This window comes from Hesperophylax consimilis, chromosome 31, assembly GCF_061612785.1.
Source record: "Hesperophylax consimilis isolate HC1 chromosome 31, BYU_Hcon_1.0, whole genome shotgun sequence".
Taxonomy (NCBI): Eukaryota; Metazoa; Arthropoda; class Insecta; order Trichoptera; family Limnephilidae; genus Hesperophylax; species Hesperophylax consimilis.
Genome location: NC_142866.1, coordinates 906,108 through 920,240, shown reverse-complemented (window position 1 = coordinate 920,240; position 14,133 = coordinate 906,108). Strand labels below are relative to the sequence as shown.

Sequence of the window (14,133 nt, the reverse complement as noted above, 5' to 3'; positions counted from 1 at the left end):
ATTTTTTTCTTTATTTTTCTACATGGTCTCCTTGTAACTCTACACACTTCTCCCAGCGATTCTCCTATCTCTCTAACCCGTCCAAATAGTAGTCGGCGTTTTTCTCTGCAAAATAATTGTTCACAAAGGTGATTGCCTCCTCATCTGGCGTATAATGGTGTATCCAAGTTTCATCTACAGTAATTAATCGGCACCAAAACTCGGATTTATTGCGCCTAAACTGCGCCAACAGAGCGTTGGAAATGTTCATTCGAACACGTTTTTGGTCTAACGTGAACAAACTCGGCACCCAACAGCTTTCTGTACAGCTTTCTCATGTCTAAATCTTGATTTAATATGTGACAGACATGTTCTTTGGACATTTTCATAACCTCTGCTATCTCTCTCACTTTAATTCGGCGGTTGTCTAACACTATTTGGTGAAGTTTAGCAATGTTATCGTTAGTAGTTGCAGTTTTTGGACGTCCTGAACGTTCATCGTCTCCCATGCTCTTACGGCCACTTTTAAATTCAGCTTACTAAAATTTCACTGTGGTAAATGATGTCCCCATACACAGAGTCCAACTCATCTTTGATTTGCGTAGGCGTATTGCCTTCAAAAACAAAAATTTAATAACAGCTTTATACTCAATTTTTTCCATTTTCACGAAAACACACACATCGACTCACTCAAACGACTGTAAACTAAAAACTGCACGTCCAAAATGGCCGAAACTTTGGTGAGTAACTGTCAAAAGATGCACAACTACATTCACTAACTTTTATTGACGAGTACCGCCATCTTTGCGTTGAGGTCGGAAACTTTTCAGATCACCCTCGTATATAATTTTACAAGGTTATAACGTCCTTTTTGATCCTTGTTCAACTGACATTTTGTTCCTAACTCACAGTTAGAAACAAAATGGTTTGTTTCAAAGTTTTGTTGTGTCTTTATTTTCATTATTATTAACCCTTCAGGCATCTGACATATTGCCCGTTATATTTCTTAAAGATGATGTCAGAAAGTTGGAGAACAGATCTTTGTCAAAATAAATTAAAAATAAAAGTCTGATATTAGAACTCTGGCACATTACTAACTTTGTTAATACTCAACAGAATTACTTTTGGACATAGATATGAGCTAAAGAAACGGTTTCCCATTCAAAGGTTATTTTGGTCCAAATTGTCAGTTAGAACCTTGTCAAACCATAGTGACGATGTGTATTTATTAATGTTATTTGCATAGAATTAATATTAAAATTGTATGATACCAATTTAAGTCGGCAGATTTCCAAAATAATTGGATTGCCACAACTAATAAAATCAAATTGTCAACAATTCCAATGATAATGAGTTCTTTCTGCAATATTTTCGGGAACCGGATAAAACAGAACGATGGCAAAACAGAACAGATAAAATAATAGAACAGAACAAACAGAATATGAACAGAACAGATAAAATGACCGGTCAGTGGTTGAGTGGGCATAGCGCTTGGGTCTCACCCGAGCGTCGCGTGTTCGATTCCTCGGCTGGCTAAGTCCTCCATCACAACACAAGCAACATTTTCGGCTTTCTGTGGTGGTAGTAGGAGATTTTCAAACATTGTTGGGTTATTCGTAACCCGGGAATGTTTGTCTTTCTTTAAAAAAAAAAAAAAAATAGGTTAGGGGTTAAATTAGTTTAGTTAGGTATTTTTTTTTCACTTCTCCTAACTTTTCTGTTTTTTGATGGAATCGATATTTTCAACGAGATGTTTTCCATGATCAGCTCCCGCGGACGGAGGCTGCGCGTTCCACCGGAGACAGCATGGTGGCCGCCTGCCCTGACACGGCTCGTGTGGAGCAGCGTCTCGGACAGATCCGAGAGTACATCCGTGTCACCTCCACCCTCGTGGACAGCATGAGGAACTCGGAGGATGAGGTGAGCCATTCCCCCATCAGATTTACTGAAGCTCATCCGTGCAGATTGCCCAACAAACTTATAGTAGCGTGCAGGGGGGCTTTATTCAAACTTAAAGTATTACTTTGAAGAGATGCGCCAGTGCCATATCTTGCCATGAATTCTCAAGAATGTTATGAGTCGGATTGGGTTATCTAACTAACTAACCATCACACTGTTTCTCTGCAAGGGAGGCAGAGAGGAAGGACCGCCAAACAACTCGGTCTTGGCACACACTCCTTGCCCCATTCACATTCTTTCTCTTCTATTATTCTGACTCTTGACATGGCCCAACTCAAGTATCTGGGCGTCCCTGACTTCTTCTACCATTCACATTTGAGTCATATATTCTCCTTACACTCCTTTCTTCGTTTATTCCCTCTACATGCCCAAACTAGTGATGCAACGGAAGTGTCTGAACGGAAGCAGAAACGGAAACAGATGTCAAAAGTAAATCTTAGTGGAAGCGGAAGCGGAAGTGAAAAACTTGCGGAACTTCTGCAGAAGCGGAAGCAGAGCTCTGTTGCATCACTAGCCCAAACCATCTGAATGTCCCTTTCTTAATCTTACTCATTTCTCACACTATCATACGTGGTTTTACCACACATACACCTCTGCCAGTTCCATGCCTCACTGCCATACATCAGGGTAGGTACCCACACTCCATTGTTGTTCAGTCCTCTATTAATGGAGTTATGTACCTACTCTTACCCTTCTTTCATTATCACTATCAGCCTTTCCACTTCTTCTCTCCAAATACACAAACCCTTTCGCCTGCTCCATGTATTCATCATTCACAACTTCTCAATATAAATATAAAATAAGCATAAAAAGCCAACTACTGAAATACTAGAGCTATGGCTACCAAAATTGTTATTATATTATATTACTAACCTGACCCAAGTTATTGTATTCTTATCACTACCTAACCCCGATAATTCGAACCCCAGTGATTCGAAAAAATGCGTAATTGAAATTTTCGCCAGAAAATTATTTTAATACATAATGTTTTTTAAATTCGAAGTACGACTTTTTTTTAAATTTCGATTTATGATCAAATATATTGTATTTTTACGATTTTACTTTGAAAATTTGAATCTGCGAAAAACTGGATATATTTCGTTTTAGTATGAATTTACTTTGAATAACTGAACTTGAAGGGCCGACCGCGACGGAAATCAGTTGCGAATATTCGATTTACACGGGAATAAGTCGTATTATTACGAATTTACACCAAAGAACCTATTCCGAATTTAAAGAGACGGCCGCGAAACTTGGTTTTCGCCACTTTTTTTGTTTTCTTAAAATTTCAAATTACATGAAAATTCATTAAGTCTCCTGGATTTCGAATTAACGGGGTTCTACTGTAATAGGAAATATTATCATGTTATTATAATGTTATCTATAGAATTAAACAACTTCCTTACTTCAACCAGTTGAATAATGTACGTCGTGAAATAAATTTGATGTTGTACAGTTACGAACAAGACTGATCTCGTTGAGGCGCTGTAACGATTTGCTAATGGGGACGGTTGGGAGTGTTTGCCAGGAGCCTGAAAGAGGTGAAAGGGAAGAGGTCGACAGCGACGTCGCAGACCTGATGGCAACCCTGAGCCACCTCAAAGACAGCGAGAAAAAGCTGGAAGACATACTAACAGCATATGGTGATAAATGGTCAGACGATGAAGATGAAGGCATCCTGGAGACTAAGGCTGTATGCCACGAACCTGAAACAGCAAAGACTTCGGAGTCTTCTCAAAATCAAGATTCTGAAGTGTCCATTCTGAAGGATTGGACTCCTGTGAGGTCCAACGATAGTGTGACTATCACCGATGTAACGGAAGCCAGTGAATCTAGCTTGAAAGACCAGGTGAATTATTGATGGAGCTGTACTCAAAGCTTGGACAATTCCCGCTACCGATGTTTGATTTGTTTTGCTGTTTGGTTGCTGTGTTTTTGCATGATACAATGATACAATAACCCTTATAAATGCGCAAACATTACTTTTGGATAGTTAAGGTTTCATTTGTAGGTGTTTTTAGATTCACTAATTCAAGTTAGAGGTATGTTGATCTTTAACCGTAACCGTTGTTAGCACAAAAAATAATTGTTCTTCAATGACCAACAATATTGACTGAAAAGTCAGAAGGAAAGTAGCCTCACGTAAATCACCTTCTTGGTATTCTGACAAAAGGAAATACGCATTATATAAGTGATAGTGATAAATTAAAAAAATATTTAATTTCACCTTAATTTTAAAATCTTATCAAGGTAGATGTAACTGGATGTGCCGGGTGACATTTAAATGCTAGAAATCATTTTCAAGGTGCATTTAACAACAAAAGAGCAAGGACACCTACCAATTTGTTTATGACTTATTTATAATGCAATGAAGAGAGAACAAGCCGAATATCTTAAGTTAAGAGTCCATTCGATTTTAACAGATTAATTAACATATTATAATCCTTATTCTCTTTATAAAAAGTGTTACATATTCCCTTCTGCCCTTTTACAGTTGGTATATAATGTGCTATATTATTGTCATAGATACTAAAAACAAATTGATATTATTTGAAATAACAAATGTAATTTGATTTTCTTATCATTATCAACGCTTAATAGATATCACTTCTGCATTACTGAAATGTTTGATAATTTCATTGCTATACCAATGCAGGCTGACATGTTCAACAAAGCAAAGATGTTCTTGTCAGCTGTTTTATTCTAAAATATTTGTGTATAATTGTTTTCTTAACCTTGATGTCTTGCAAACCTAACGTTTTGGCCTCTTTTTGAAAGTGTATATACAAATAATGTTGGTTTTACACAAGATGTGTGTTTTCGTGTCACCAATTGTGTGATGACCTGATTGTATGATTGGATTGGATTAAATCTTTTTAACATACTCAAATAACACGCAAGATAAAACATTGAATGTATTTTTGATATAAGTTTGGTGCCATGTTCGACAAACAATGCAATGTACAGTCTCAGTTTTAAATATATAGTACTTTAATTAGTTCAGATTTATAATTCGCAGAGAGATGCAAGAAATTCAGAGACGGTGTTGATGTATTTTGTTTGTGTTGGGACATGTTCAATGTTGTGAAACCCTATCCTTTCTTCCTATCAAACTGGAATCAGTGTTGACCCCTTTATTGTGATAATTATATTTGTGGTAACCCTGACGTTGCATGCCTTATAGGAGGCTATCCCTCGCCCCCCCTCCGCTCAGAGCAGCGTGTCGGCGTACAGCGACAATGACCTGTGGCAGAACGAACTAAAGGCGAACATGGAGATATCGCAACTGCGGCTGGCAGCTGCTTTACAAGAGCAGAAGAGACTGCTTAAGTATCAGGTATGTGTTCTTATATATTTCGTGTAAGTATAATACTGTAAAAAAATTTTCAGGCAGGAAAAATACTATCTTGGGATATTTGCGCTCTTGCTTGCTTATGTACTGGGGATGGTTCATTTGTGTTTTGACTTTAAGAGTACAAGCAGCCTATTGGTCAATTTAAAAAATTGAAAGCACCAATCAATGCGGCTTGTGCTGTTCAACTAAAAATGCCAAAAAAAACGTATTTTGAAATTATTGGCTCATACGCTGTATTTATTTATTTATTGCATATCACTATACATAAAACACTTTTTTTTTCTCATAAAAATCAACAATATTGAACTTACAACTTATCCAGCTCTCTGTCCCAACAGCTAATCAGGTTGTGAGCATTTTTTTTTGTTTTTTATGTACCACCCCCCCCCTGTAATTACACAGCATTTATTATGTTCTTCTTTATTCTACGTTTAATTACAATGAATTTATCCTTCCAGGCCGATGCTAAGGAGCAACTTGCTGAGATGCATCTCTCCCGCAACGGCCATCAGGAGCATCACGCGGGGTCCTCGGGGGGTGACCTGCACGAGCATCAACAGCACCAGGGCTCCTCGGGACCTTCCAACTACCATCACCAGCCCCTAGCCCATCAAGGTCAGGCTGCCAGGGTTTACGGCTCTAACCAGATCGGAGTGGCAACCACGCTGCCTCACGTGACCGATGGAAATCAGCACAACAATAATGTAACCATTATTTCATTTTAAAGCTAGATGATCACAAATTTCCTACTATTTAATATGAAATTTTTCCCATAAAAATCTATGTAAAATACGATAATGCATTCCACGGCAAAAAATACTCAATTTTCTTTGTTTTTATGTTTATTCAAATAAAACTACATACTTATAAATTGTTAAGGAGCAACCTGGAATTCAATGTCGATTTGCAAAAACAATTAAAAAAATCGTATTAATATTCAACATAAATAATTTACCATTGTTTTTGCCGACGCTTCAAACTTTGGTGAAAATGTGACATAGCATTATAATTGAATAAATTTGCCACCTCCTGGCCAAAGTTTCATCCAAGCCGAAGTGAGGGTCCTCTTGGTAACCCCTTCCCACGCCTTGTCAATCATCTTGAGACAAGTAACGATGTGAAAGTAATCTTTCCAAAACTCTCTGACAGTGAGTTTTTTTTGTCTTGATTGACTTGTCCCAGTCATCTCAAAACAACGCTCGAACAACAGCAAGTTGATACTATGTATACAGACTTCTCTGAGGCTTTCGATCGCGTAATACACTCAATTCTTTTAAAAAAGCTCGTCCTACTTGGTATACACAGTGACCTGCTTAGATGGATTAAATCTTACATTAGTAACCGTAATCAGGTAATCTTAATCAACGGTGTCTTCTCAAAATCTATCGAGGTAAAATCTGGTGTCCCCCAAGGGTCCTACCTAGGTCCGCTAATGTTCAACATTTATATAAATTACATTGAACTATATGCCGATGACATGAAAATATTCAAAGTTATTCGATCTCTTTCGGACTGCGAAGCGTTACAAAGTGTCTAGATATCAATGTTTCTAAATATCACACTATGACATTCACCAGAAATAAACACGTAATTAAGTACTCATATTCACTCAACAATGAACCTGTCATCTCTAAAACGGAATGTAAAGACCTCGGCGTTTACCTTGATAGCAAACTTATATATAATAAGCACATTGACTATATCGTTAATAGGTCGTATAAATATATTATGTACCTACAAATTCAACAATAACTTTGAGTGTACATCTGAAACTTTGCAGCAAAGACGAGTGGTAGCCGACTCAAAATTTATACACAGATTTATAAACAATGACATCGACTGTACCGAACTTCTGTCCCTTATTAACTTCAACATACCTTTGAGACGTACACGACATACAGTGCTATTCCACACGCTTAATTATAAAACAAATGCAGCATCTAATTCGCCAATTAACCGAGCTCTTCATACTCTAAATAATATTTGTCTAAACTCTAACATTGACATTGTTTCGGATTCACTGCCCAAATTCAAATGTGGCATCATGTCGATAATTTAAACTGTTCAATGCGCATACATACAGACACACACACACACACACACACACACACACACACACACACACACACACACACACACAAACACTCACACATACATTACACACACTCCTATATACTACACACGTCAGCTGGTAATTAAGGAATAAACATACCACTTATCAAACATTACAAGGAAACATATCATAGGTACTCAACATGAAGTATCTTATTCCTGTATATTGTTTCATCTCTGTAAATCATGTACTGTTTGTTTCTATAATATAAAAAAAATAACATTAATTATGATAATGAAGAGCATTCAAAACATCCAAAAGTATTCCGAAGAAGGTTTTGAACAGGATAGTAATGTTCCTTGTGTAAAAAGCAACAAGGAATCAACAGGTATACGGTTATGGGATTCAGGGAACCATTACATTAATTATGACATTAATTTTTTTAAACGATCAAATTTGATCTTTTGGTGGGAAGGAGCTTATTAAAAAATTCCTGATTTTAATACAAGGGTGATTTGAGGTCTTCGCTCAGCAAAAAGACAGACGAAATGATCTTCTCTATTACAGTAGAACCTCGTTAATTCGAAATCCACGGGACAAGAAAATCAAATTTCGAAATAACAAATTCCCATGTAATTCGAAATTTTATAAAACATATTAAAAAAGACGCCAAAAATCGATTTCCTCAGCCTCCCCTTCAAATTCGGGTAGTATCTTTCGAGTAAATTCGTATTAATATGAATTATTTCCGTGTAAATCGAATTTTCGCAGCCGAAAACAGCAGCGGCTCAGTTATTTAAAGCAAATTCGTAAAAATACCACACATTTTTGATAAATCAAATTTTCACACCCTTTAAATTCATAAAAATACTATAGTATGTATCGCGAAATCTCTATTTCCGTGTAAATAGAGATTTCGCAACCAAACCCTTTAAATTCTGATATTTGGTGTAAAATTGTAAAAAATACGAAATTTTTCCGCGTAAAACGAATTTTCTCGGCCCTTCAAACTCAGATAATCTAAATAATTTCTAAAAATATGACATTCCAGTGTAAATTGATTCAGATCTACAAAATAACAATACTAATTAGGATGATGTAAAACCACTTAAAAATAAATTTTTCGGCATTTTACCGCCACGGCTGTCTTTCAAATTCAGACTTACGAAATTTTATGATTTATTTTCGCAAAAATCGAATTTTTTCGAATGACGGACAAAAATAAATTAACAAAAATTATTATTAGTTACTACGTTACCACTTTATGAATGCTCAGTGAACCATATTATTGTGTTCAATTCAAACTGAAGAATTAATCAGATAGTTAGATCAGTTAGGTTAGATTGGGTTGGGTTGGGTTGGGTTGGGTTGGGTTGGGTTGGGTTGGGTTGGGTTGGGTTGGGTTGGGTTGGGTTGGGTTGGGTTGGGTTGGGTTGGGTTGGGTTGGGTTGGGTTGGGTTAGGTTAGGTTAGGTTAGGTTAGGTTAGGTTAAGAAAATAGGTTTTTATTTAAATTTGAATGATGTGTCCATATAACAAGTACCCTATAATTCTATAATATATTTCCCCAGTATAATTGGAACAACCAGGGAGCCCGCAAACGAGCATCGAGTTCTCGAGAGCGTGAGCTGAATGAGCGAACTCTCTCCACTGTGCGCGAACCCTCGGAGGGTCGCAGCAGTAAAGGCGGGGTGGCTGTGGCGGTGGTGTCCTCGGACCAGGCGGAGATTGACATGCTGCGGGACCTGCAGATGAGGCGACAGCATCTGGAGAGCCAGGTATGCACACTTGAGAATACTCTTCACATATGAGTACTAATGATTTAAGTCATATACTGCTGATATTTCCGTTGAAACGCCTCCATTTTTCTAATAAAAGCATGTATCGGAAAGTAAGGTTACAAACCTTTTAACGGCAGGACCATTGTTATCACGACTCATTATAAATAAATTAATATCTTTCGTTGGTAATTCAATATTTTAAATTTTGGAAAATAACTGATATTTATTTGTATTTGGTTTATACCCCCATCAGTACATTAGCAACATTATCCGCTTATAGTGATGGTAGTAGGAGTTTTTCTAAATATTTTCAAGTTATTCGTTACTCGGGAATCTTTGTCTTTTTTGTTAGAAAATGTAATGATATATTTTGTATTCTTATCCTGACACGATTCTAACTAGTTTCAGAGTTCGCAGGTGGCAAAAATCCAGAATCTTCACGCGGCGACTTCTTCACTGGCTGACGCCGTCTCTATGCCCCAGACCATAGACAACGTTGGGGCCCTGGGTGGACAGGGGGGACGTGGGGAGGGGGGTAGCCAGGAGGGTGGCCGCGGAGGGTGGGGGGGCTCCGAAGCCAGCGAGGAGGAGGGGGGCACAATTGAGAACACCATCAGACACAAGGTGGCCGCCGTCAATGTGATGAAAGTGGAACTGGAAAGACTGAAAAGTGAGTAAATTAAAGTAATTCACGACGTAGAATCATTCCTATTAGTGTTTAAAAATGCTTGTTCAAGGCATGAAGTCCATAGAGATTATGGTTAATCTGTGGTAGCCTTAAGTAATTAAAAAAAAGTGTTTTCTTAAAATTTTATGTGTACATGGCAAAATGCCGTAGCTTCACTACTATATGCTCCACTTCAAAAACAGAATTGTATTATTAATGGTTTATTTATTTTATGTGTACATGGCAAAATCCCGTAGCTTCACTATTAAATGCTCCACTTCAAAAACAGAATTATATTTTTAATGGTTAATTAATTTTAATTCTTTTTCAGATATGCTAAGGACTGTGGATTCTATCCAAAACAATTTCGGAATCAATTCAACTTTTGATGAAGAACATGTGTTTCACAATACTCCTCATATTCCTCAAGAAAACCATAATAGAAATCAAAATAGGTACATATTTATCCATTACTCGTGACTGCCGAGATTTTGTTTACCTCTTTCATAAAAATACAATTTAAACACACATTTCCTAGTGGAGACAGGCAACCATTGTTTTGACAAGACAACCTCAGGTGTCCCTATCTTGCTCTACTTTGGCGGCCTCAGTCCATCACTGGCCCAGTCTCTCCTCGCACAGCTTCTGCATCTAAAAAGAGTTTTTTTTTTCCAGAGTTTCTGAATCATCCGTGAACAATGCTCCTCTCTGCAGAACAGACTCATCTTCATCTTCTAAAATAATGAAAGACGGCCAGTCGGGGGCCCAGAACAGTGGCGCCAACTCCAAGAGTCAGAACACTCCTCTGGGATTGTCCAGACTTCAGAATTGCATATCGTCAGGATCCAATAAGTGCACCAATGTCAGTGAGCAAAACCAAACTACAGGCACTGGTGACAGTGTTGGTTCTGGTCTGGCAGTCATCCAGCAGTTGACCCACGAGCTGAAGCAGGCAGCCCAGGGACTGAGCGAAGAGAGAAGGCGCCTGAAACACGCCACCAACAGAGGTACTAATCATTACTATCAGCACAGAAACCTGCATTGCTTTTAAACCATCCCATCTGAAATTATTTACACTGAAACTGACCACAGCAACTGAATTAATTGTTGTAAGAACTTTTACTGAATTTATTGATGTAGTAAAAATAACATAACTCTTTGTTTTTGTATTTATTTAATATAAATTAATTTTTTTTATAAATTTTTATAATATAAAAATAAATGCTTAAGATTTTTGTTGTTTGTTTTTGGGGTGTTATGCCGTGTTGCGCTAACTCCTTCTTTAGCCGACGTTTCGGACAGCGTTGCAGTGTCCATCATCATCTTCGGATCTACCGGATCTGCCCTGATGATGGACACTGCAACGCTGTCCGAAACGTCGGCTAAAGAAGGAGTTAGCGCAACACGGCATAACACCCCAAAAACAAACAACAAAAATGCTTTTGGCCGTGAAAATCTAAAAACTTAATTGTGGCGGTTCGGACAAAATGGATTAACCTTTGATATGCCGTGCTCCAGCTCAAAATCCCACTCACAGAAAGTATTGTTTTCAGATTAACAATTACCAGTTCTCAAAATTTTACAAATTATTTGTATCCGATCCTGCGCAGGGTTCGCAGCATTCGGTTTATGTTGATTGCTTACTGACTCGTGGGACGATGGGCTAAAACTTTTCATGTGCAGTAATGGGGAACTGCACTCTTTTAATTTATTTTTATCAATGATCTTCTAACTTAAATACCATAGAGAAGGAGACTTAAATACCATAGATAAGACTTATATACCAAGGGGAAGAGTTTGTCAAGACAGCAGACTTGTTTATACAAAACATATTAAAAACTTTTCTAATCGTCTTAAACTAACAACAAATATAGGTAGAGTTAATGTCTTGTCATAAAATGGGAGTGGGAAGTAGTATGAGGGGAAGGGTTTGCCAAGACTGCAGACTTGTTATACAAAACATATTAAAAACTCTTCTAATCGTCTTAAACTAACAACAAACATAGGTAGAGTTAATGTCTTGTCAAAAAATAAAAGGGTCTTTTTACAGGTATACACATGATTCTATTCAGCTGTATACATTACCCATTTACGATTGGTTGTGCTTTTTGCTCTGTTTTTCATACATAACAATTTAACATAACACATTCATTTTATTTGAATATTTTTACTGGGCAATAAATATTCTCACTCCATCAGAGACCAGGCCAATGGGAACCTCCATATTTTAAGAAAAGGTTCCAAGCGGGACTGTGTGGTCTGCTCGAAAAGGGAAGTAAAAGGCGGCAGACGGGAAACCAGTGAGTACTGTGACACGTGTCCTAACAAGCCACGTATGCATTTGGGCTACTGATTTCTAAAATACCACATGTTGAAAAATTATAAAGATTAGAATATGAAAATTTTTCTTTTATTAACAATCTTATATGATAATAAATATATATTTCTTAACATAACTATATCATTTTATTTGCTGCCTTACCAAAAAACATTTCTTTCTAATTTTTTAAAGATATTGTAATTTTTACTCATATTTTTACATTACACTCTATGGAGTAGCTGGTATACCATATAAAAAATATTAGTAGTACAAAGGGTTAAAAAACATTTTCAAGACAGAATGGAGATATTTCTTTAAGTATGTACCGAATGTATTTTAAATGAATGAAAAATAATTTCCAGACACATGTATGTCCAGTGGCTCCTCCATCAAGTCGGAGGACAAGAAGCGCACCAATAGTCTGAGCGGGGGCAACACCTCCTCCAACACGGTGGTGGGCTACCCGCCCTATGGGGGCCCGGTGGAGCGTCGCCAGCTGGCGCTTAAGGCTGAGCTGGAGGCCAAAAAGAAACAGCTGGAGCGCCTCATGAGCAAGGATGTAAGTCACCCGCACAGATTATAAAACAACAGATTTGGTCTTTATCTACAGTGTTGACTGTCACAGTGTTGAGAACACTTTATACTGAATGTTAAATAATTAAATTAATTGTTGCCTTATGTTAATTGACCAGCATACATCACTCATTCTTTTTTAGTTTCAAATGATCTGTGTGGTAACAATTTCATCATGAAATTCATGTCAAGGGTTCTTAAATATGTAATAATTTTGAAAAGTTAACTCTGTTCAGGAATGGGTTGTGGGTATTGAGGAGACACAAGTTATTAACAATTATTATTAAAACATACACAAAGGAATTTATTATGTCGCCTCACAAGAGCGGCCCTGTCTGTTCTGTACAGTGTAAAGGCAGGGGAACTATGTCGCTACCCGGTTGCTCAGCGTTTTGAGGCCGGTGAATATATATTACAACTTCTTCATTTAGATAGATTGATTTAGATCCATTGCCAATTTTAGTAAGAATAGAAGCAAATATACCGCACAGAGTTTTGGCCGTCGGGCGGAAAGAGCCGACGAGTCATGAGGCTAGCCGAATGAAGCGTCGGTCCATGCTAGTGCGTTGTCCTGTCTTAACGTACTGTGCTACGCAATAGTCAGTTTTACCTCCCCTAGGAGTGCCAAAAGATGTTTCAAATAAAATAAAAACAAAAGCTAACTGGTTATTGTGGAACTTTGCTATTGATAAGGATTCATAAAAACAACCCATTCTCATTTGGCAAATGTCAACACTTTTATCAATGTATGTTACTTGGGGCAATGACCCCATACAACAACAATCCACCTCCTCCCATAGGGGTTTTTATTAGCAACTGGAGCGCCAAGATGTTTACGATAAAATGCATTGAGCGCTGGAGATTTTCATATGTGTGGATTTGAATTTACCTGTGTTCATCAAAAAAATCATATCTCCAAATACTGATCTGTTAACTGTCGTTTAAAGCCAATGAATTTACCTATATTTCTATATTTATCTTAAGTTTGTAGGTTTCATTAAAAAAAAATCATCAAGTTCATAAACGCGTGAATTTCGTCTGATTGTTAACAAAAATGGTTCAAAACTGTACTTCTTACAGCATGTTTGTAAATGTATGTTTACAGTTTAATAATAAAAAAATAATTTTTCAAAAGAAGCAAACACATTGTGACTTGACATTTTAAATAATAAAAAGGGAAACACTTTGTTTACAGTCACTTTATTGAAATTTTTAACGTCTACCGGTTTCGGTACCTCCGTACCATCATCAGGACAGTTATAAAAATACTAACAAATACAGAATAATACACATATATATAAACAAATAGTTGAGAGAGAAAGAGATAAAAAACAGAGAGAGACAGTATCAGTTGTGGGCGGGAAGTGGGGGAGGGGAGTTAGGGATAACAGGAAACATATTTATTATAGGGCTGAACGTTAAATTTAGTTGATTATTGATAATTTCA

At 37.2% G+C, this 14,133-nt stretch overlaps 1 protein-coding gene across 1 annotated transcript in view; it reads left to right on the top strand.

Annotated features, from left to right (window-relative positions):
* The window catches only part of LOC149409311 (uncharacterized), a 37,848-nt gene that overhangs the window by 12,084 nt on the left and 11,631 nt on the right, over positions 1–14,133 (top strand). Inside the window, exons 5-13 of the mRNA XM_089649769.1 lie at positions 1,747–1,899; positions 3,395–3,787; positions 5,123–5,275; positions 5,752–5,997; positions 8,917–9,123; positions 9,535–9,796; positions 10,125–10,248; positions 10,469–10,800; positions 12,476–12,672. Coding sequence (XP_089505895.1) covers positions 1,747–1,899; positions 3,395–3,787; positions 5,123–5,275; positions 5,752–5,997; positions 8,917–9,123; positions 9,535–9,796; positions 10,125–10,248; positions 10,469–10,800; positions 12,476–12,672 — 2,067 coding nt within the window. The remainder of the gene's footprint in view (positions 1–1,746; positions 1,900–3,394; positions 3,788–5,122; positions 5,276–5,751; positions 5,998–8,916; positions 9,124–9,534; positions 9,797–10,124; positions 10,249–10,468; positions 10,801–12,475; positions 12,673–14,133) is intronic.